This window comes from Protopterus annectens, chromosome 4.part1, assembly GCF_019279795.1.
Source record: "Protopterus annectens isolate FY-2018-M chromosome 4.part1, PAN1.0, whole genome shotgun sequence".
NCBI lineage: Eukaryota > Metazoa > Chordata > Ceratodontiformes > Protopteridae > Protopterus > Protopterus annectens.
The window spans coordinates 801,388,455-801,409,681 of NC_056734.1; the positions used below are offsets into that span (position 1 = coordinate 801,388,455).

The window sequence follows — 21,227 nt, forward strand, 5'->3', positions numbered from 1 at the left end:
AAGAGGCTAAGAAGTGGGATTGTCAAAGAGATGAAGAAAGCAGACATGAGTATAAGGAGATGAGGCGCATGGCAAGAGGAGAGTTGGCAAAATCTAAGTATAGGGCATATGGAGAGTTGTTTTGCTAGACAGAGGGACAGAGCTGGGAAAGATGTGCAGCATGTAAGGGTGATAAAGGATAGTGAGGGAAAGGTACTCACAAGAGAGGAGAGTGTGTTGAGTAGATGGAAAGAGTATTTTGAGAGGCTGATGAATGAAGAGAATGAGAGAGAAGGTTGGATGATGTGGGGATAGTGAATCAGGAAGTGAAACAGATTAGCAAGGAGGAAGTAAGGGCAGCTATGAAGAGGATGAAGAATGGAAAGGCTGTTGGCCCAGATGACATACCAATGGAAGCATGGAGGTGCTTAGGAGAAATGGCAGTGGAATTTCTAACTAGATTGTTTAATGAAATTTTGGAAAGTCAGAAAAGTGTTTTGGTACCTATCTTTAAGAATAAGGGTGATGTGCAGAGCTGCAGTAACTACAGAGGGATAAAACTGATTAGTGGAGGTGATGATTAGTGATCAGCAGTATGGTTTCATGCCAGGAAAGAGCACTACAGATGCAATGTTTGCTCTGAGAGTGTTGATGGAGAAATACAGAGAAGGTCAGAAGGAGGTGGGATTACATCAAGGATCAGCTCTGAGTCCTTTCTTATTTGCAGTGGTGATGGACAGGTTGACAGATGAGATCAGACAGGAGGCCCCGTGGACTATGATGTTTGCAGATGACATTGTGATCTGAGCAGAGGAATGAGGGTCAGCAGGGCTAAGACAGAATATATGTGTGTAAATGAGAGGGAGGGTAGAGGAATGGTGAGGATGCAGGGAGTAGAGTTGGTAAAGGTGGACTGGGATCAACAGTTCAGAGTAATGGTGAATGTGGAAGAGAGGTGAAGAAGAGAGTACAGGCAGGGTGGAATGGGTGGAGAAGAGTGTCAGGAGTGATTTGTGACAAAGGTCTACAAGAGTGTAGTGAGACCAGCTATGTTATATGGGTTGGAGACCGTGGCATTGACAAAAGGCAGGAGTCAGAGCTGGATGTGGCAGAGTTAAAGATGTTAAGATTTGCAATCGGTGTGACTAGGATGGATAGGATTAGGAATCGGTATATTAGAGGGTTAGCTCATGTTGGACAGTTTGGTGACAAAGCAAGAGAGGACATGTGCTGAGGAGGGATGATGGGTATATTGGGAAAAAGATGCTAAGGATGGAGCTGCCAGGTAAGAGGAATAGAGGAAGGCCTAAGATAAGGTTTATGGACGTGGTGAGAGAGGACATGGTTGGTGTGACAGAGCAAGATGCAGAGGATAGGAAGAAATGGAAAGAGATGATCCAAAGCCAAAAGAGAATGATGAACAAGCGTACTTCTAGGGTGGTCAAACAGGATGATGTGCTGGAGCTCTTCTAAATGCAAATCACCATAGAAAAACTCCTGTACCATATCCGGGCCAGCTATAAGTCACCCTACATGTTCCAAGAAGCATACTTTGGCCTATTGGAGACACTTAGCATCCAACCTAACACCCTATCAATGCAAACTTTAATTACCCCTCTAAAGATTAAAAATCCTACATGGCCTGAAATCTGCAGGCACAGAGATTCCTGGACTTCATAAATACAAACACCTTTGGCCAAATAGTGAATACACCCACTAGAGGTTCCAATACACTGGACCTCATATTCACAAATATGGGAAGATCCTGCCCCCCCCCCCCCACCATGTCTTGTCCTCCCTGGTATAGTCTGGACATAAGGCTGTCTCCTTCAAAATCAGAATCACCTCTGTAACCCTTGTAAAACTAGTAATAGTTAAGAACTATATTAAGGCAAATTACCTTTTATGAAGTGATGGTTTGTTAAAATTCATTTCCCCTCCAAACCCTGAGAACACAGCAGCCTATGCTGAAGTGTTCATAGAAACTCTGTACAACCATATCAGTGGCCAAATAGAGGCTGCTATACCTGCCAGAAGTAAACCCAGGACTAGACCCAGGAACAAACTACCCTGGTTGCATCCTAAATTAAATAGGATATGCAACAAGAGGAAAAAAAATGATGGCAAAAATGAGTAATGATAATTACTGTAAAGATGAAAACTCTCTCATCAAAGTAAATAGGCAACTAAGAGGGCTAATTAGGTCAAGCTAAGCCAACTTTGAGGTTAAGATAGCCTTGCAGGTGAAAGATAACCATAACATTTTCTACAGCTATGTCAGAAACCTCAAGGCCAGCACACAGCAGTGTAACTGCCACATCCAACAAGCCTGGTGATATAGCAAATATGTTAGTTGACAAATTCAGTTCTGTTACCCCATTCTCACCCCTAACCATCCCCAAAATATACTCTCAAATATATAACTAGAGAGTATGTACTGGCTGCACTCACTAAAGCCAAGAACATGGCCTCAATGGGCTCAATAACATCCTAGGATGCAGAGCATAAAAGGCATCCCTGGACCCTGTTTTGATGAACCTTTGGCACATCCATAAAACAAACAGCATCAAAACTACTAGATTAAAAGTCCTAAATGTTGCTTGTGACATAAACAGGTCATGTTGGAGAAAAAAAAATGTTTCTCAAAGAATTTCTATTCTCTAAACCAGGCTCCCTATCCATGTGAAGCAGGGTTCCTCCATATATGTATTTAAGCACAGCTTGGGCAACTGGATGGGTAATTGGGCATTCACCCCTGGTCTGGCTGCTGTCTGTGATGGACAGACACAGTCAGTATATCACCCACTATAGAAGTGAAACTGGGTTACACTGTTAGGCTTATAAAGGCCCATGTGGTAGTTAGCCTAGTATAGATCTGTGAACATATGACCCTATAAGATTGTTTTCTCACATAATCAGCATCTGTAAGAAAAGACAAATAGTAAAAATGAAACTACTATTTATGTGTACTTAAACAAATGTATAACACGTTATATCAATAAAAGTTGACAAATTAGGCAATGTAATTTTTTTTTTTAACGGACACATTTTGAGGAATGTTTGCATGTGGCTACAGGTACCGGACATTAAGAATATAAACATAGCTGCTGCATATAGCTCCAATACATACCTGCATTTGGCAGAATAACAACGCCTAATAGAGTGAGCATTTTACTACAGCAAACAGCAACAGTCAGACACAGTGGTCTTTATGACTACTGGATCACTTAATATGTTCTACCAATTGAAGGTGGCACACCTTTTAAAGGAGTACTATACAGCATTATAGTTCCAGATACAGTCCTCAAACACTCATCTCACTGGTTCAACTGTATGTTTTTAGTTGTGGTGCATTAGAACTGCCACCACAAAAGTATCCATGTAGGAGAAAGCTGAACATTAAAATGCATGTGAAAACTCATGAAAAACATTTAAGCACAACATACCTCCACTTCCAGACTGGAAATAGTATCCCTTTACAGTACAAAATGCAAATTTAGTCTTGACAGTTCTTTAAGTATAAAATAAGTAAAGTCCAAGTACAGGCATTTAATGCCACAATATATGCCGCAATATAAGTGACACTAATTAAGAATGACCCCCTTGACTGCATTTGTCTACAGTTACAAACCTAATCATTACGTACTGAATTTGTAATGCAATAAAGATATCTTTACTTCTTTACTTCTCAGTGTTTCTATAAACATTGTTCAAACAGGAGTGACACCACTATAGAATGGAAATATTTAAAAAGTTAAAAATATATATATTTTAAATGACCCAGTTTAAAATCGGAATAAGCAGTGCCTAGACTTTGGAGATGCAAGATTAAAGACTGACGTTAATAATCTCTGCCAAGCAGCAACTGATGCTTCAACTGCATGGACACATTATACTGGTCATAGGTTGATTCTACCTTACAAATGGTCTGCACATGGTCAAGTTTATTATCCACATTTGTTACTTTCTGTAGTTTTACAGCAACATGAATGAACAGTAGGATGTTGTGGCAAAGCTGATCTGTTAACTACGGAGATATAAAAACAACCATTCTTACTTTGATCAAATCTGCAGATCTGACTATGAAAATTGCACTCACATAGCCCTTTGTCCCTTTTACTTAAGGACTCTATCACAGGTAGCTACACTATTCATTTATATTTTTACTTTAAAGACTACCTTTCACCTATGTATGCCTCATATTCCCCTTCTAATCCTACCTTATCCTTATCAATATATCTCTCCTAGCTTAAATTAACATTATTCCTGTAGCAGAAATTCAGTACGTAAGTAGCTTTTAAGTTCTGCAATGAGTTAGTCATTGGTGTTGTAAGTCTGCATGTCTATGGTTTAAAATTTAGTATTTTGAAATTCAGCATTGTAAGCTTTTAGTATAATGAGATTCAGTCAAATTAGTTTTCAGTATTTTGAAAATTAGGTATTGTGGTCTCAGTCAAATGAAATTCAGTCAAATGAGTTTTCAGTCATGTGAAGTAGACGCATATATGTATGTATGTATATATATATATATATATATATATATATATATATATATATACATACACACACACACACACACACACACACACACACACACACACACACACACACACACACACACACACACACACACACATACACACACACACAAACATATGTGGTGTGTGTATGTCTTTACAATGTTGCTGTTATTATTTCAATACTTTAATAGTATCCTTTTGTGGCATTTTATTATAAAAAAATCAAGTTCACCTTGAAGAATATCCTTTGTGAGAGTTATCAATGGCCCAATAGTACCATTGTGATGGGTACTAATAAAGCTTGAGTAAATAGAAAAAACTGACAACACCTTAGGCCAAAGGCTTAGGGTTAATACCTGCCACTACTGACTTGCTGAAGAATAAAGATCTTTGGATATTTACAGGACAGCTTATGATGATTTTTACTTAAGACCTACTGCACAGATCTGCACTAATATTAATTGTAACCATACTGTACTAGGATTTAAAAGAAAACTACTGTAAACACCTAATAGACAACTTACATCCCAACTGTAAGTGGATAGTTTACCAGTGTAAACTGTGGTTTTAAAGCTGTCATTTTCATAGACTCGGAAAGTTAATTTTAACTTATTGAAAGCTGTATATCATGCCTAGTCTCTCTGTGAAAAACAACCAAATATGGCTAAAAAAATTAAAAAAAAAACTCAACTCATGGCAGTTATTAACCCTAGGCCTCTGACCTAAAGTGTTGTGATTATTTTCATTATTTTATTAAGTATATAATGGCTAGAAAGGCCCAAATGGCTCCGTTCCTATGCAGACATGGGAAAAAAATCATAGAAAGTACAGGTAGTTGACACAAATCAGCTGATTTGTTTTACATGTGCAAGACAGTCAGATGGCTGTCAAGTTTTATTTTTATTTATTTATTTATTTTTATTTTTCTGCAGTCTTTAGAAATCAATTCTGACTAGGTACCAGTGCAAAGTTATTAGAGGATGTAATGTAGCAACATAATTTTGATGGTTCTTTGAAACAGTGAAGTTCTAGATATTTAAAGACTAATTGGTTATTGGTCTCTCTTAGCTGCTTTTGTTTGGGAGGGGTCTGATTCCATGTGATGTGCAATGAGGTCTTGATTGTGCTTCAACCCCTTTTAAACTTTATTTTCTCTGTAAAACATGCATTAAGTTCATGTCCATGTAGGGCACACTTCGAAGACATGGCTTGTAGTTTGTTGGCCAGGGAGGGACTGTATTCTCTGTACAGAAATTTGTGTAGTAGTGTGTACACAAACTGAATTGCAATACAAATAGTATGAAACCAGTAAGCATGTGACATAGACATATGAGGTGATGCTCTGTGTGATGAGCAAGTGTCATGAATTACCAGCTATGTTATGCCATGGTTTGAGTGTATTTAAATCTGCTGGTATTTTTAATGCATACACAGGACTGAGGGAGATCTTGCATTAATAATCTTTACCTGACAATAAATTAAGAAAGTAAAACCTGACTGACAACAGCTATATGACTAGTGACAAGACTGAAAAATGTTATTTCCATGTTACAGATAACAGGATTCGCTGCAAACAAGCTAACAGGGATGTTTTATTTTTCACAGCATAGATAACAATGCAAGCAATGCACACAAGCATCAGTAATAATTTTGTAAACAAGTTACAAATAAGTCATATATAACTAATCTAAATAAACAAGTCATAAATAAATAATATAGAAATAAATATGTAAATAAATAAAAGACTAAATAAAGGCTAACTCAAACATAATCTATGATCATGTTACTCAATGTATCTGCATATTATAAGTAAAAAAAAAAAAAAAAAGTTGGGCTATGTGCCGACCAGAACCACTGATCCCTTACATCACTACATCTTGTTTTACCTACTATGCCATTTAGCAGCTAGAAAAGACATGCTGTGACTCCTTACTTCTATTTTATACTACAGTGACTACAGCATATTCAAACTACATCACCTGTATTGGTTTTAATTATCTGGTTGCTGCTAACTTGCAGGATCAATGAAAATTTCAGTTGTAAATTTAATTCTAATGCATTATTACAGACAGTATGCAGTAATTATCATTAGTTTTGTTATAATTTTGCTAACCTCATACTGGAGCACTTGCTTAAATTTAAATAGTACCTTTTACTTGAAAATATGATACATAACCCTGCACATAGTGCAAATTAGAAGTATAAACAGAAACTAGCTACTGAAAAGCATAATTCTTTTTTATTCTCTGCTTACAGGACTTGGATTATAAACACTAATCAAGAAAAAGCAATTTTCACCGAAGATGGAAAATGCAAATCACTCTGACTGTACTATTAATAAGCAGATGGAGCCATTTACATATTTCTATTACCTGATTTTCCTAATTGGATTTATTGGAAGCTGCATAGCTCTATGGGCATTCATTCACAAAGACAAAAATCGAATGTGTATGAACATCTACCTCATAAACCTATTAACAGCTGACTTCTTGCTAACTTTAGCTCTACCATTTAAAATTGCTGTTGATCTTGGCATTGCACCGTGGACATTAAAAATTTTCCACTGTCAAGTTACAGCTTGCCTTATTTACATTAACATGTATGCTTCAATAATATTTTTGGGATTTGTAAGCATGGATAGATATCTTCAAATAAGTACAAGCTCAAAATTTTTTCGCATACAAGAACTTGGATTTGCCAAAATGTTATCAGTTGTTGTTTGGGGATTAGTTCTCTTAATAATGGTTCCAAACATGCTAATTCCAATTAAAAGTATTAATGAAAAGCCCATGGTTTCCTGCATGGAATTTAAGACTAAGATTGGAATGCACTGGCATGTGCTGACAAACTTCATTTGTGTGACAATTTTCATAAACTTTTCCACAATTATTCTGATTTCAAATTGCCTTGTTTTCAGGAAACTCTACAAGAGAAATGATCAAAACTACATAAATGTAAAGCGAGCTATGTTAAATATTCTCATTTTGACTGCTGTATATGTAGTTTGCTTTGTTCCTTATCACATTGTTCGAATCCCATATACTCTAAGCCAGAGTGATGTCATTACTGACTGTTCCCAGAAGCAGTCTTTGTTTTGGGCAAAGGAATCAACTTTACTTCTGGCAGTTCTGAGTTTGTGTTTTGATCCTCTACTTTACTTTCACATGTCCAATACATTTCGGGTGAAAATTAAGGAGACATTTTTGGCTCCTGGAGACAATTCAAACAGGAAATCCTCAACAGACAGAACCAAATTATAAGAAAAGAAAAGAGATAATCCAGATGCATTTGCTTTTCCATTGTTGTGCTATGAAGGAATTGATGTAGGTGGCATTTCTGAAGCTCATATTATGCAACTTGAAAGAAGTGTTGCTTTCTTTTTTTCAAAAATGATAGGCATACGTTGTCTAAAACTCAGATCAGAAATACTATCACAATTCAGGCAAATAACTGACAAAAACATAAAAAAGATAAGTAAAGACAGCCATCACCATGAGCAAGGAAGCACTTTGTGAATGTTTTCCATTCATTTGCATTCTCATCCGCATCTCTGTTATTAAACAAAAGTTAATTCTGTGTTGAGTTCTTCTGGTTCAGCTATATATGTCAAGTGTTTTATGTACTTTGAATTAGGAAAGTAGAAAGCCCTTCCCATATGTAAGCTGAAAACCGTCATCCTGAAGTAACTCAACCCCATGTGTATAAGGTGAATCTTTTCTAAAGTCTGCAATTAAATCATAACACATAATTTCTGGATGCAGCACTCATCTACTGATGCTGACACAAAAATACTGCAGGTGAATATTATTCTACAGCAGCAAAACATTTTATTCATTCTGCATTACTGTTTAATGTAACTGTGTGTATTTATTAAACTATTTCATTTTGAATCACCCAGAATCTAAAGAGTTGTATATTCAAAACAGTGGTTTATATCTGCAATACATAGCTAACAACATTACTTGTGGTCTTTAAACAGGCTTTGATAATATCTGGACCAATTTCTCCAAGGTTCAAGTACACTGTAAGGCCTGAACTATATGTTATACATCTCACTGGGGTACATTGTGACATTCTGGGCAATAACATGAAGTGATGCAATGGTGCTGTTGAGGAAATGGCGTGGAGAGCATTGGCTAACTTGAAGTATTATTTTAGTTATAATAAAAAAGATAAACCGCATGCTAAGTTCTAAGCTCAGCTTGAGACTGGAAAAAAACTAACCATACAGAAATGCTGTATCAGAATAATATAACATCTATCCAGCCATATTTAGTTGTAATGGAAGAATCTAGAGAATGAATAATGTTTCAACATGTGTATATATATATATATATATATATATATATATATATATGTATATAGAGAGCGAGAGAGAGAGAATGAATAATGTTTCAACATGTGTATATATATATATATATATATATATATATATATATATATATATATATATATATAAAATGCAAACAAATATTTATGAATAACAAATGCTTTTGACTGATTACTTGGTCAGTCCCTTCCTACTCTAAAAAACATGGCATAATCTGCTCAAATGTATTTCATTCAGTTTATTTATATTTGCCATATCTAGGCTATTACCTTTCATCAATTTTCAAATTAAATAAGCAAACATTTCCAGACATTTACATGCAATGGCAATATAAAAGACTTTTGAGCTATTTTAAAAACTAGGGAAATTAAATCTCAACTTACATTATAAAGTATTTATTTAATACTATAACATATGCAATAAGAAACAGAGTTGTGTGCTTCTGATTTCTTACAGCAAAAGAGAAGCCAAGGAGAGTAGAACCCCTTGTGTGAACAAAACAAAGATTTTATAAGCAAATTCTCGTGTTATCTTCCACAACACATCATTGGTGTTCTTGTGCATAACATATTTTTTCTGTCTTAAAAAGATAATTACCCCCTCCTGGTATATAAATCACAATGGAGAGTAAAATGCTTTGCTTTGGCTGTTAACATCTTTTTCATCTGTGTTTGACTATAACCAGAGTGTTTAATGGTAGTATTAGTAATAACAAGGACTCTGCCACTAACAATCTGCAGTGATTTACAAGACTGTTATAAGCAAAAGAATAAAACAGTATACATTTACATATACAAGCATACACACACACACGTACAAATATTTCAGAAATGGTCAATAATATCTTTCTAGACTGCCAGTATATCAAAACAGCTGTTTCCATAATAAGTGACTAGGCTGTCCTTAAAATGTCTAAGCTAGTGCCTACCTTAATAGTCTGTTCCATGCATCAGCTAGTCTCTCAAATAACCACTTAGTACACTTTTCATTCCTACAGAGTTTTCTACATAGCTTGTCTGATTATTCTGTACTGCTTTTTGATAACCCAAACATTCCCAGAGGTAGTTGCCTATAAATGCCTTATATACCTAAATAAGGTGTCCTCTTAAATATTTATACAGGACACTGTAGAGCTGCAGATATTTTAGTCTTTCATAATAACTTAAATGTTCACATTCATGGACGTCCTTTGTATATTTCTGCTGTAGTCTCTCTCCAGTTTATTCATGCTTATTTTTTTATAAGGTTTCCATACTGTTATGCCATACTCAAGTTTGGGTCTAATAAAACTAATAAACAACAATTTCATCTTTTCTGATTTCCCAGACTTAATAATTTTTTGTACAACCTATATTTCTATAGCTATCATTAGAAAAGCTCAAAGCTGGATCTATCCACACGCACAGGTCCTTAAATGCATCTATAGTTTCAATCACTTTGTGCTATATTCAGCATTCACCCTTCAGTTTATGTCTCCCAAATCTCATATGCTTATTTTTGATACATTTATTGGCATACTATTCTCCTTTGCCCAAATAGTCAATTTATTAAAGTTCTTTTGCAAACTTGCTGTATCTGTAACGCACATAATCAGTTTACCCATTTTCCTGTCATCTGTGTACAGACTGTAGAACACCTTGGATGAAAACGATAGATTTAAAAGATACAATCTAAACAAGTATGGGCCTAGAATAGAGCCCTGTAGGACATCTTGACTGTAACCTCAAATTTCAGCTGTACAGCTGCTGTATGATACTTGCCATGTCCTATCTGTAAACCATGCAAGACAACCCTATCAAATGCTGAATGTAAATCTATATAAATTATATCACAGCACAATTTTTCATTCATAGCTGTTATTATTGTGCTACAGAACATCACATTGCAGGTGGTAATAGATCGATTTGCAACATACGTGTGCTGATATATGGTTTCGGATCTATATTATAACCGCAAAACCTCACTTACACGAATATGGAAACGTCGACACATACTGAGCAAAAAAACACTGAACATTCTGAAGCACAAAATTCAAAATGTCATATCAGCATAGTTGGCCAACCCCACCGCCCATTACGTACCCAAACAAAATAAACAATCCACATGCATACAATTAACAAAACCCTACTTCTAACCCTAAACTAAAGCATGCATATACCACTATATATGCACTTACCTTAACCCGCACCCTAACCCTAAGGTAAGTAACTATTGCACACTTACGCTAAGGAGCTATACCCAAACAAAATAAATAATCCACAAACAAACAAACACTTAACAAAACCCTACTTCTAACCCTAAACTAAAGCTTACATATACTACTATGAAGGCACTTACCTTAGCCCGCACTCTAACCCTAAGGTTCGTAACTATTGCACACTTACCTTAAGGAGCTATACCAGGGAAGGGCCAACTATGACAATTCGACATTTCGAATTTCGTGCTTCAGGACATTCGGTGTTTTCACGGTTCGCTCAATGTGTGTCGACATTTCCATATTCGCGTAACAGAAGTTTTGCGGTGTAATAGGTAACCATGGTTTCAACTCCAAAACCTTTACATTTCTGACAATACTTTAGCTACTATAACCTTCTCCATTATTTTTCCACAGCATGAAAGTAAACGTTTGCATCTGTATGACTCTGGGTTCATCCTACTTCCCCGTACCTTAAAGATGGGTTTAACAAGTGTATGTCTCCAACCATGAGAGATCTCTCCATATTTACACAGCCTAGTGAATAAGCGATATAATGGTACTGTTAAGTTCATGACAAAGTGTTCTCAGGTCATTTTTACTAATTTTTACTAATTCCATGTGCTTTGCTTGCATCCAGTTTGTGAAGTTTTTTTTTTTGTCAGTATAATCTAATTTGAGTTCAGTATCTGAGGTTTACCTGGATGTATACCTGTGGCGACTCCTAATGGGAGCAGCTGAAACAAGAAGATCGGAGGTTTACCTGGATGTCACTAGGAAGACTTATTTCCCCTCTTTGTGGAGCCAAACTGTTTTGCATAAGATATCTTTGAATACGATTTTTTAAACATAACTATAATTTGTTGTGCCTGAGAATAAATTTTAGAATCTACACACAGTTTATCAGTTTGTATGTCTTTACTCCTACCACATCTTATGTATCTATAACATGGTTTCCTACTTTGCTAAATATTTTTGTATACATTTTATTCAACATTTTCCTTGATCTTGCATCACTATATTTTATTTCTCTCTCCAGCTTGTTTATTTCAGTTTTCAAAGTCATAGTTCAACCTCTTTTCAATTTCTTAAAATTTTCTCTCTCTCCTTAATAAAGTATCTTCCCTTATGAAATATTTCCTCCTGATGTTATCTGCCTAGATTCTGATGTTAAGTATGTTTTTTGATTTTTGATGTTTTGAATTTAAACAAGTTTTCAAAACCTTCCACATTCCTTCTGCAGTTTTGCACTAAATGCATCACTCCAACTAGTTTTACATTAGTGACAGTTTTGCTTCCATATAATCTGTTATTAATCTTCTGGGCATTGGCTTAGATTTCAGTTTGGCAACATTATCTTACAAGAAATTAGCCTCTATAACCCATGATCGCTGTACATCAGTGGTGGTAAACCTAGACAAAGTAACAGTAGTTTCTATAGGAACACAAACAATGTCAAGTATGTTCCTTTCTGTGGTAGGCTTTATTACAATCTGAAGCAATTGCTGTTCCTGAATATCATCATCATCAACCACATTTTTTTTTCACATTTTCTACATGTGGTTCAGATGTCATGTTGACTGTTGCCATCTCTCTCTATTCAATGCCACTCTCCCGCCTTCTTTAACACTCATGTCTGACTGTCACAAGTCTTCTATCACACAATCCATATACCTCTTTGCAGGACACCTTAATTTCTTCTTGCCTTCTTCCTGTGTGTCCGAAATCTTTTTCACTAGATTGTCTTCTTCTTTTCAGCACATATGCCCAAACCACTGTAATCTATTCTCTATGATGTTTTTTTGCAATTTGAGCTACTTTGGCTTCTGCTATGTCCTCATTGCTTTGTCTGTTGCACAGTGAACATTTATTTTATTTATTTATTTATTTATTTATTTATTTATTTATTTATTTAACATTTGTTGACCGGGAATGTCCGACTAGGTTCCACAGAGCCTGTTTTCAGCGGAGGCCCGGGGAGAAATGCTCCAGATGCATGTCTTTGGAATGTGGGAGGAAACCGGAGTACCCGGAGGAAACCCACGCGAACACAGGGAGAACATGCAAACTCCACACAGAAGGCACCCCAGCCGAGAATCGAACCGGAGAACTTCTTGCTGTGAGGCGACAACGTTAACCGCTGCACCACTGTGCCGCCCTAACATCCTACCAACCATCTTAGGCACTTCATTTCCTTTACCTCTAGCTTCCTCTAGTGCACTGCCTTTACTGCCCAGGTTTCATAGCAAACAGTAGCACTGGTTGCACCACCATTTTGTGCACCTTACTCTTCAGCTTCTTTGGCATTCAGCTGTCATATACTACATCTGACACTGTGCAATTTGGATGCAGTCCCTCTGATTCTAGGTTTGACCTCCTCATTTAGGCTTCCCTTCTCCTTAAGCACCCCTCCCAAATACTTGACACTGTTAACTTGTTCCATTTTTTTCCCTTCTATTTCAATTTTCATCTTCTTCTGATTTCTCCTACTTGCTGCCATTACAACTGAATTATCTGTACCTACTTTCATCCCGTGTGCCTTCAGTTTTGCATTCCTTTCCCCTAATCTTTGCTGATGCTCTTCTGCATGTAATGTCACATTATCTGCATACAGCAACTTTGTTGATCTCTTCCCTCTGACATGTTTGCTAATGTAGTCCATCACCAGTATGAACAGCAGTGGGCTAAGAGCCGAAGCCTGATGCACACCTATGCCCACTGGGAACTCCTCCGTGAGACCAAACACTATTCACACTTGAGTCACTGGGTCCTTGCACATATCCTGCACTAATTCTGGCCAAAAGAACTTTCTTGTCACCCTGTCATATGCTTTCTCCAAGTCTGAGAATGCCCAGTTGGACTCTTTCCTCATCCCTACCTTCTACATAACTATCAGTTTCACTAAAAACAGCAGGTCAGTTATACAGCATCCTGATCTGAAAACAAATTGTTCATCTCTCATCTCACTTTCTACTACTCTGCATATTTGTTTAACGATTACCCTCTCCAGAACTTTCACTCAGTGTGACCGGAGCTTGATACCTCTGAAACTGCCCACAGTTGTGCCCCCTTTTTTCTTGTACACTGGCAGTAGTATGCTTATTCTCCAGTCATCTCGAATACATTGTTCTCTCCATATTGCTGTGAGCACCTGCAGAAGCCATTTCCGTTCATCTCACACAACATCTTGATAATATCTGCTGTGACCCCATCTGAACCTGCTGCTTTCCCTGACTTCATTGTCCTTAGTGCTGTTCTTACATCTTCTATAGCGGGGTCCTTCCCTTATTCAGAAATGGGTGTACTCCTATCTGCCTTTGATCTCCTGTAGACTAGTGAGCAAATTGTTGCTGCTATCCCTTATGAAGAGTATCTGACTATCTTCTTTATATTTCTGTCTTTGCCTTGCAACCTGATATAGTTTGCTTGTGCCATCTACTGACTCACTTTCCAGAAACTGGTAGAGTGCCTCTGATGCCTTGTTCTTTGCTACTGCAACTCTGTTCTTAGCCTTTTTGTTAGCCAACCAATATTTCTTTCTAGCCTGGTCTGTCTTTTCTATCTCCCACTTTTTCCTACATTCCTCCTTTCTTTTGATGCCTTCCTGGACTTCTGCAGTCCCACCACTGGCATTCCTTATGTACCTTATTTTCATAACTGGCTCAGCTGCATATCTGTTCTCTTGTCCTTACACATGTTGTTTGATGCACTGCTATTCTTCAAGTCCACCTATTTCCTCTTTTTCTTCTTCTTCAGGTGCTAGAGCCCAGAGTAACTCCTTGAAAACTTGTGCTTTCTCTCCAGTTTGCTTTCAGGTCTTCAGCCTAGTTTCTGTTAAGTTTAAAGCCTTCTTTGACCACTGTTTCATTGGGGATGAATTTGCAATTGCTGATTCACCCCAGTGCCCTTTCTTTACTAGGAAGAAGTCCACCTGTGTTACATGTTGGTCACTCTTGTGTGTGATCTTGTGACTGTCTCTTTTTATTGGTGGCTACTATCAAGCTATTTGCCAGACAGAAGTCTAGAATGGCCTCTCCTTCTTTATTACTGCTGCCCCACTTGTGTGGACCCAGGCAGTCTTCATATGCTTTTCTGTTTTTCTGATATGTGCATTCAAGTCAACCATTAGCAATACTAATTCAGGTTGAATGCACTCTTTTCCTCATTATCACAACCCTGCCGTGGGGTGTATGCTGAGATTATGAATAATGCCCTATTCTTACAATACAGTCTGATTGCCATAAGTCCATCATTAATTCTGATGATATACCTCATTGTTATCTGAAGCCCTTATCTTACCACAATTCCCAAACCATTTCTCCTATTGAGTAGTAGACTCTAGATCCCAAGCCAAAAGTCTTTCTGCACTGCCCTTCCATTGTATCCTGTATACATAGGATGTCCAGGCTCCCCCTTACCATCATGTCATCCACTTCTGAGCTCAATCCTTTCAGTGAACCTACATTGAGTGCAGCAATTCTTAGTTCATGCTTGGCATGCTGACTGGTTGTATGTCCATCTTTTGCTCACTAGAGCTATCCCAGGTAACCCAAGCTGGGCAACTGGACACCATTTGGCCAGTAGCTTATTGACTTAGGACTGCTGGGCTATATGGCAAGCACACACTGGCCAACAGGGGCACATACACCCCTCCCACTATTAGCGTCAGTCCCTGGCGTTTGTTGGAGTAAGCCAGGTCTTCATCCCACTTATTACCTGTATATACACATGCCCATTTTACAACATTAGTCAACACAACCAAATTACCTAGAGACATATCTTACATTGTCAAGTGGCTAGCCCTGCCATGGCACAGAGTCCGTGATCCACGTTCTCCTCTCATGAGGATACTGCATACCACAGTAGATGCCCAAAGCAGTTGGTCTGTACAACTCTTCTCCTTATAGGGCACCATCTAGAGTCTGTGCTGCTGTCCACAGCTCTATTCTTTGATTACTTTGAGATGGAAACACTCAGCATGTTTTTTTTGAGGTGGGAGGAATGCCACAGAGACACAGGGAGAAGATACAAACTCCAAACAGGCATTGGTTGGAGGTCAGGGTCAAACCTTGTATGTTATGGATGGGAGGCAAAGACTTTAAATATTATGGCAACTGGTCTCTCTGCTGTTTCTGAAAATACATTGTAAGCAATTTCCTTACTAGTGTTGTTGAATCAATATTATTCCAGTGTGTTTCTGGTAAATTTAATTCTCCATCCACTATTAAGATTCCCTCATGTAGTTCATGCAAGAAATGTATGACTTCCTCTAGGTCATCAGTACTGGATTTTGGTAGTCTACACACTCCAGCAATTATTATATGTTCCAGGGTTATATTTATGGTCACAGTTACATAATCTACAGTACTGGTGTTATCATTGAACATGTAATACTCTTTAATCCCTATCATAACACTTCTACCTGATGTTTTGTTAGAATGTTTGTCACTGTAGAAACATTTAGACCTTGACAGAACTAGTATCCAGTCATTGTTTTTTAACCATGATTCACAAACAATACTATCAATCTAATGGGAACATGGCACATTTTCCAATAAAAAAAAATATTATTAATACTCCTAGCATTAATAACCATCAGAGATGCATCAAATGTTGCTATCTGTGAACTATTAAATTTTTACCCTAGCAAAAATCCTGCCTTGTGTTGTCAAATACTGTAAACTATGTGTTGCAAAAATTCTCTTCCCTAAAGAGCACACCATCCTGTCTAAAAATGTGTGCACAAAATTATGCTCAGATACTCTACAAATTTCCATTTTTTTTTAAAACAGGATTTTTTTCATGTAGATATTTACCCAAAAATCTTTTCATTCACAGTGACCTGACTCTCCTTTCTAAATGTGAGTTGTAAAAATACACCCTATGCCATCTAAAAGGGCTGTAAGTTCTCTACTAACAGAGTCCTTGCAAGTGAGATCATTTGCACTGACATGAATTAAAACAGATCCATACTTCTTTACATTAAAGTGCTCTAAGGCCTTTCTCACATCCTCTATTTTTGCTCCCGGCAAGCATAACACTATTTGATATTCATTATCTTCTCTGCAAATGTAAGTATCAGTTCCTCTAATAATTGAATTTCCAGTTACAAAAATATCTTTTCTGACCAGATCTGAAGAATCTTCAACTTCTAATTCAGTATTATCTGCACTATCAATTGTTAGAAAGGCACGATCTCCATCACCATTAGTCTTATTAATCTCCCTGTTTTCATTGCTTATCACATTTGCAAGCACACAGTTCTTCTCATCCAGCTGCCTTTCTACATCCACAGCTCTATGATGTCAACTTCTGTCTTTTTATTCCTTTTTTCCTCTTACACTAATGTTCTTCAGTCCTTCCACCTTCAATACTGATTTTTTTTTTCTTTTCACCTGCCCCTTGCCTCATTTTTCCGTCTTCTCTTTTGGAAAAACTATGCCATTTTCTTTAGTCTAACAGTTTTCTGGTTAAAACTGTTATCTTTCCAGTAATGTGTGTGTTATATAACAATGCAGTGGCCTTTTTAAGTATGTATTCTCTTTCCTGTATAGACATTATTCAGTTTCTTTTTTCTTCCTTTCTTTCTTTTTTTTATTTTCTTCTATATTCTCTGAATCCTCAGATTGCTGAATACTTGTATCCATAATTCCAGAGTTGTGAGTGTTACTATCTTATTCAATAGAGGCTGAGTGATATCTACTGACAATAGACAATCCCTTTCCCAAATTTGTTCTATGTGCTCTTTGTCTAACATTTATCTCATCAATCCACTCATTAATATATGTAACAACACTTCTCCAAACCATGCCAATTGCACAAGTACAAATGTTATCAGTAAGTCTAGATTGACTACTAATAATGGTACCCAGATCATCCAACTTTTGAGATGAGGTATGCAGCTCATCAGAGATATCAAATGTTACCTTTAAATATACAGAGCATTTAATATACTGTACAAGATACTTGTGCTTTAACAAATCATTAATTGCATACTGATTTAAGGAATCCATTTTCAGCTGCAAACGAATAAAGAATTCTAAAAGAAAATGATACTCAAAATCAATACTACAGAATTCACAGAGATTTTAAATCAACTTCTGAAAGAAAAATCATACAAACGATATACAAATAAATATTAAATTAAGTAGAATAAATTTGTTGCTCTGACTGTATCCGTTGTGAAAAATGGAATTCTTTTCTCACTATCGCTCATAGTTGCACCTCTTTTTACCAGTAAAGATCAATAAATTATAAACCAACATGCTGGTAAATCTTCTTGCCTAGAAGCTACTTCGTTCTTCCTGCAAACAGTGAAAACAGTGGTAAAATATAAATCAAAATAAATCTTCTCTTATTAGGCAACTCCACAATCCATCACAGACCAACACAACATTATTTAGTTAAGCTCTGGGTTGTATAATGTATAGATTCTTCACCACTTTATCACCTTGAAGTGAAAATGTTATTTTATAACTCAACTCCCAAGATATTCACACGTGGTATCATTTTATTATTGGAGCCTTAATTCAGGTCTGAGTCGTAAGTATCAAAAAGGACAGGGCTTTTGTTTTATTCAGGTTTATTTTCAGATTGTCCATCTAAGCGCAGCCTATGTGTCTTATCTTTATTTTTTGTTCAAGAGTAACATAAAGAACATAAATAGGAAAAAAATAGGAATTGTGGGAACACTACATACAAGGGAGTAATATGGCTTAAAAGGCAGCAGGACTTAAATGAGCTATGTAATGTTGGAGTGAGAAAGATTGGGTAGATTTTAAGTGATATATAATGTTTGCAACTGGGAGTGCGTTGGTATGGTTTGTAATGTAAAATGCTTGAAACTAGGATTGTGTCAGTGTGGTTTGTTTTCACTCATATAAATGTATGAGTTCCTATGTAGTAAGTGATGGTTTAATAAAGATGTTTCTTGTTTAAAAAAAAGACAGGAATTGAATAATTTATGCAATGTTGCTTAGTTCATATGACACATAGCAATATATGTAAAGTATGATGTTTGTTATGTTAATATAGTTTGACTACTTTTATATGAAAGGAAACTTGGCTATGTCACAAGTGATAATTCAATAAAGGTGTTTGAAAAAAAAAAGATTAACATAAATACCAAAGGTATTATTAACTGATCTTTTCAAAGGACCATTTAACCAAAGGGCATCTGCAGACCAGGTTGCAGCCATTTTATTTCATTGTATACTTTTGCTGACAATATCTAGTGTACTACCTTCACTGCTCCAGAGAAATATACATTCACAAGCATAACAATAAAATATATATTACAGCTGTAAAAACAGGAAATAACAGATGTGCACAATTTTGATATGGAAAACAGAGCAGTTATATATAAGAGGAAGGTAGGGTAGGATAAAAAGAGTTCATAATTAACATACCAGAATGTGTGGTAGATGATCACCCAGACTGCACCTAAGTTATAGAGATAAGGCATAAACTGGACAAAAGCAGTGATATAAATTTCACTTCAGGATTAACAGCAATATTTTATTTAAAATATGCTGACTGAGAAAAAGCACCTATCATAAGTGATCAATTTCAGACTTAACCTGGGAATACAAAGAAAGTCAAAATTACATTTCATGAGAAATAGCAATATAGCAAAAATACGCATCCGTGAAATGCCATCATTAGGTTACAACATTTTAAGAGTATCTACAATTGCAATATGCAATATTTACAATAAATCAAGACAAACCTCATGTAGAAAGTGAGGTGTTTATGTAATAATTACAGCTGTGTCTTGTCTAAGTGGAATGATATGCTAGTTGAGTGGACTAAAGGAATTTAGAGTTTATTAGTAGTAGGAAAAAGAAATTATGTTACATAAAAAATTATGCAGATAAGAAGAATGGATTTGTGCAACAGAACATGCCATATGAATGAAATTCAGAGTGTTACTGTTAGGGGAAAGAGAGAGAGAGAGAGAGAGAGAGAGAGAGAGAGAGAGAGAGGGAGACTGAAGTATCTCAGGTTAGGTGATATTGTTAGATGACAGTTAATGATATTTGGCTGACGAGAAGAAATGGGCCTTGAATTAAGTCCTAAATTTAAGGTAAGATGAGGTGACATTTATTCGTGGAGGAATTCCAAGAGTTTTAGATATAGTGTAAAGATGTGGTAATTTACAATGGAGGTTTGCTTGGAGGGGGGTTGCAGTATTTGGGCAGAGTGGTTATAATTTCTGAGGCTGTAAAAGGAAGGCTGTCTAGTTAAGTTGTTAAGGGAGAGAAGACCTAGTCATTATATAAATATGTGTGGAGATTGATTTTGATATTGAGGCTACAAGGGGGAGGTCATATGTAAGTTGGGACAGTATAATGAATTTACCTAGGGCTGTTCTGGAGTGTTTTAATAATAACAGGAGAGATTTTATTTGTCCAGAATAAGAGAGAGTTACTCTTTTTCCTTATAAGGTCAAGACAAAGGAAAAATTAAACAAGAGGTCAAATCAAGTACTAATATATTTAAAACAAAATTCAGGAAATCATAATCTAAAGAGTTTCAAAATAAGCAGCAATCTGCAAGTCAGAGTCAGTACAGAGCATTACCATATTTACAGAGTTGTAGCCCAAAAAACCTGCAATGTTGCAGGACATTCTTCTGGCAGTGTACTTTTTCATTTCAGAATAAACTTTGTGAAATCACATCTTAAGTAAAATGGCTATTTAGCCTGACATTCATAAAAAAGTCATTCAACAAAATGTATAACTTAATAAAATCATTGTGAATTTCTTAGAGTTTAAAATTAAAGTTAAACTCAACGTTTTCTCATAAAAATCAGTAAATTAACCCAAATAGATATATATTATGGTGTATATCGCATATCCCCAGCAAAGCCAACCACAGAGGCATGAAATCTGAAGCTAAGATCAGTAGCCAGAATTTCTAAAGAAGAAAAATAAATAAGTGGGTGAAAAATAAAAGTAACAAAGGAAAACTGTTGCAGACAGGTATGTAGAAGTCATACAGTGAGTAGACAAGGGGAGAATGAAAACTGGAAATGTCTAGGCATTTGAAAATACAAAGCAAAAATGCAAAGATATACAATAATGTACCAAAATGGTTCAAAACGTGAGCTGAGGACATGAAGTAAAAGTATAGAGGCTTAAAAGTTCATATGAAGTAAATGGAGAAAGGCTTAAAAGTTCACACATATGAAAAACAAAATATA

At 36.3% G+C, this 21,227-nt stretch overlaps 1 protein-coding gene across 1 annotated transcript in view; it reads left to right on the forward strand.

The window, feature by feature from the left end:
• The window catches only part of GPR171 (G protein-coupled receptor 171), a 29,667-nt gene extending 21,275 nt beyond the window's left edge, over positions 1–8,392 (forward strand). The window contains exon 2 of the mRNA XM_044070558.1: positions 6,756–8,392. Coding sequence (XP_043926493.1) covers positions 6,803–7,759 — 957 coding nt within the window. The 5' untranslated portion in view covers positions 6,756–6,802 and the 3' untranslated portion in view covers positions 7,760–8,392. The remainder of the gene's footprint in view (positions 1–6,755) is intronic.
• The last annotated feature ends 12,835 nt before the right edge of the window (positions 8,393–21,227 follow it).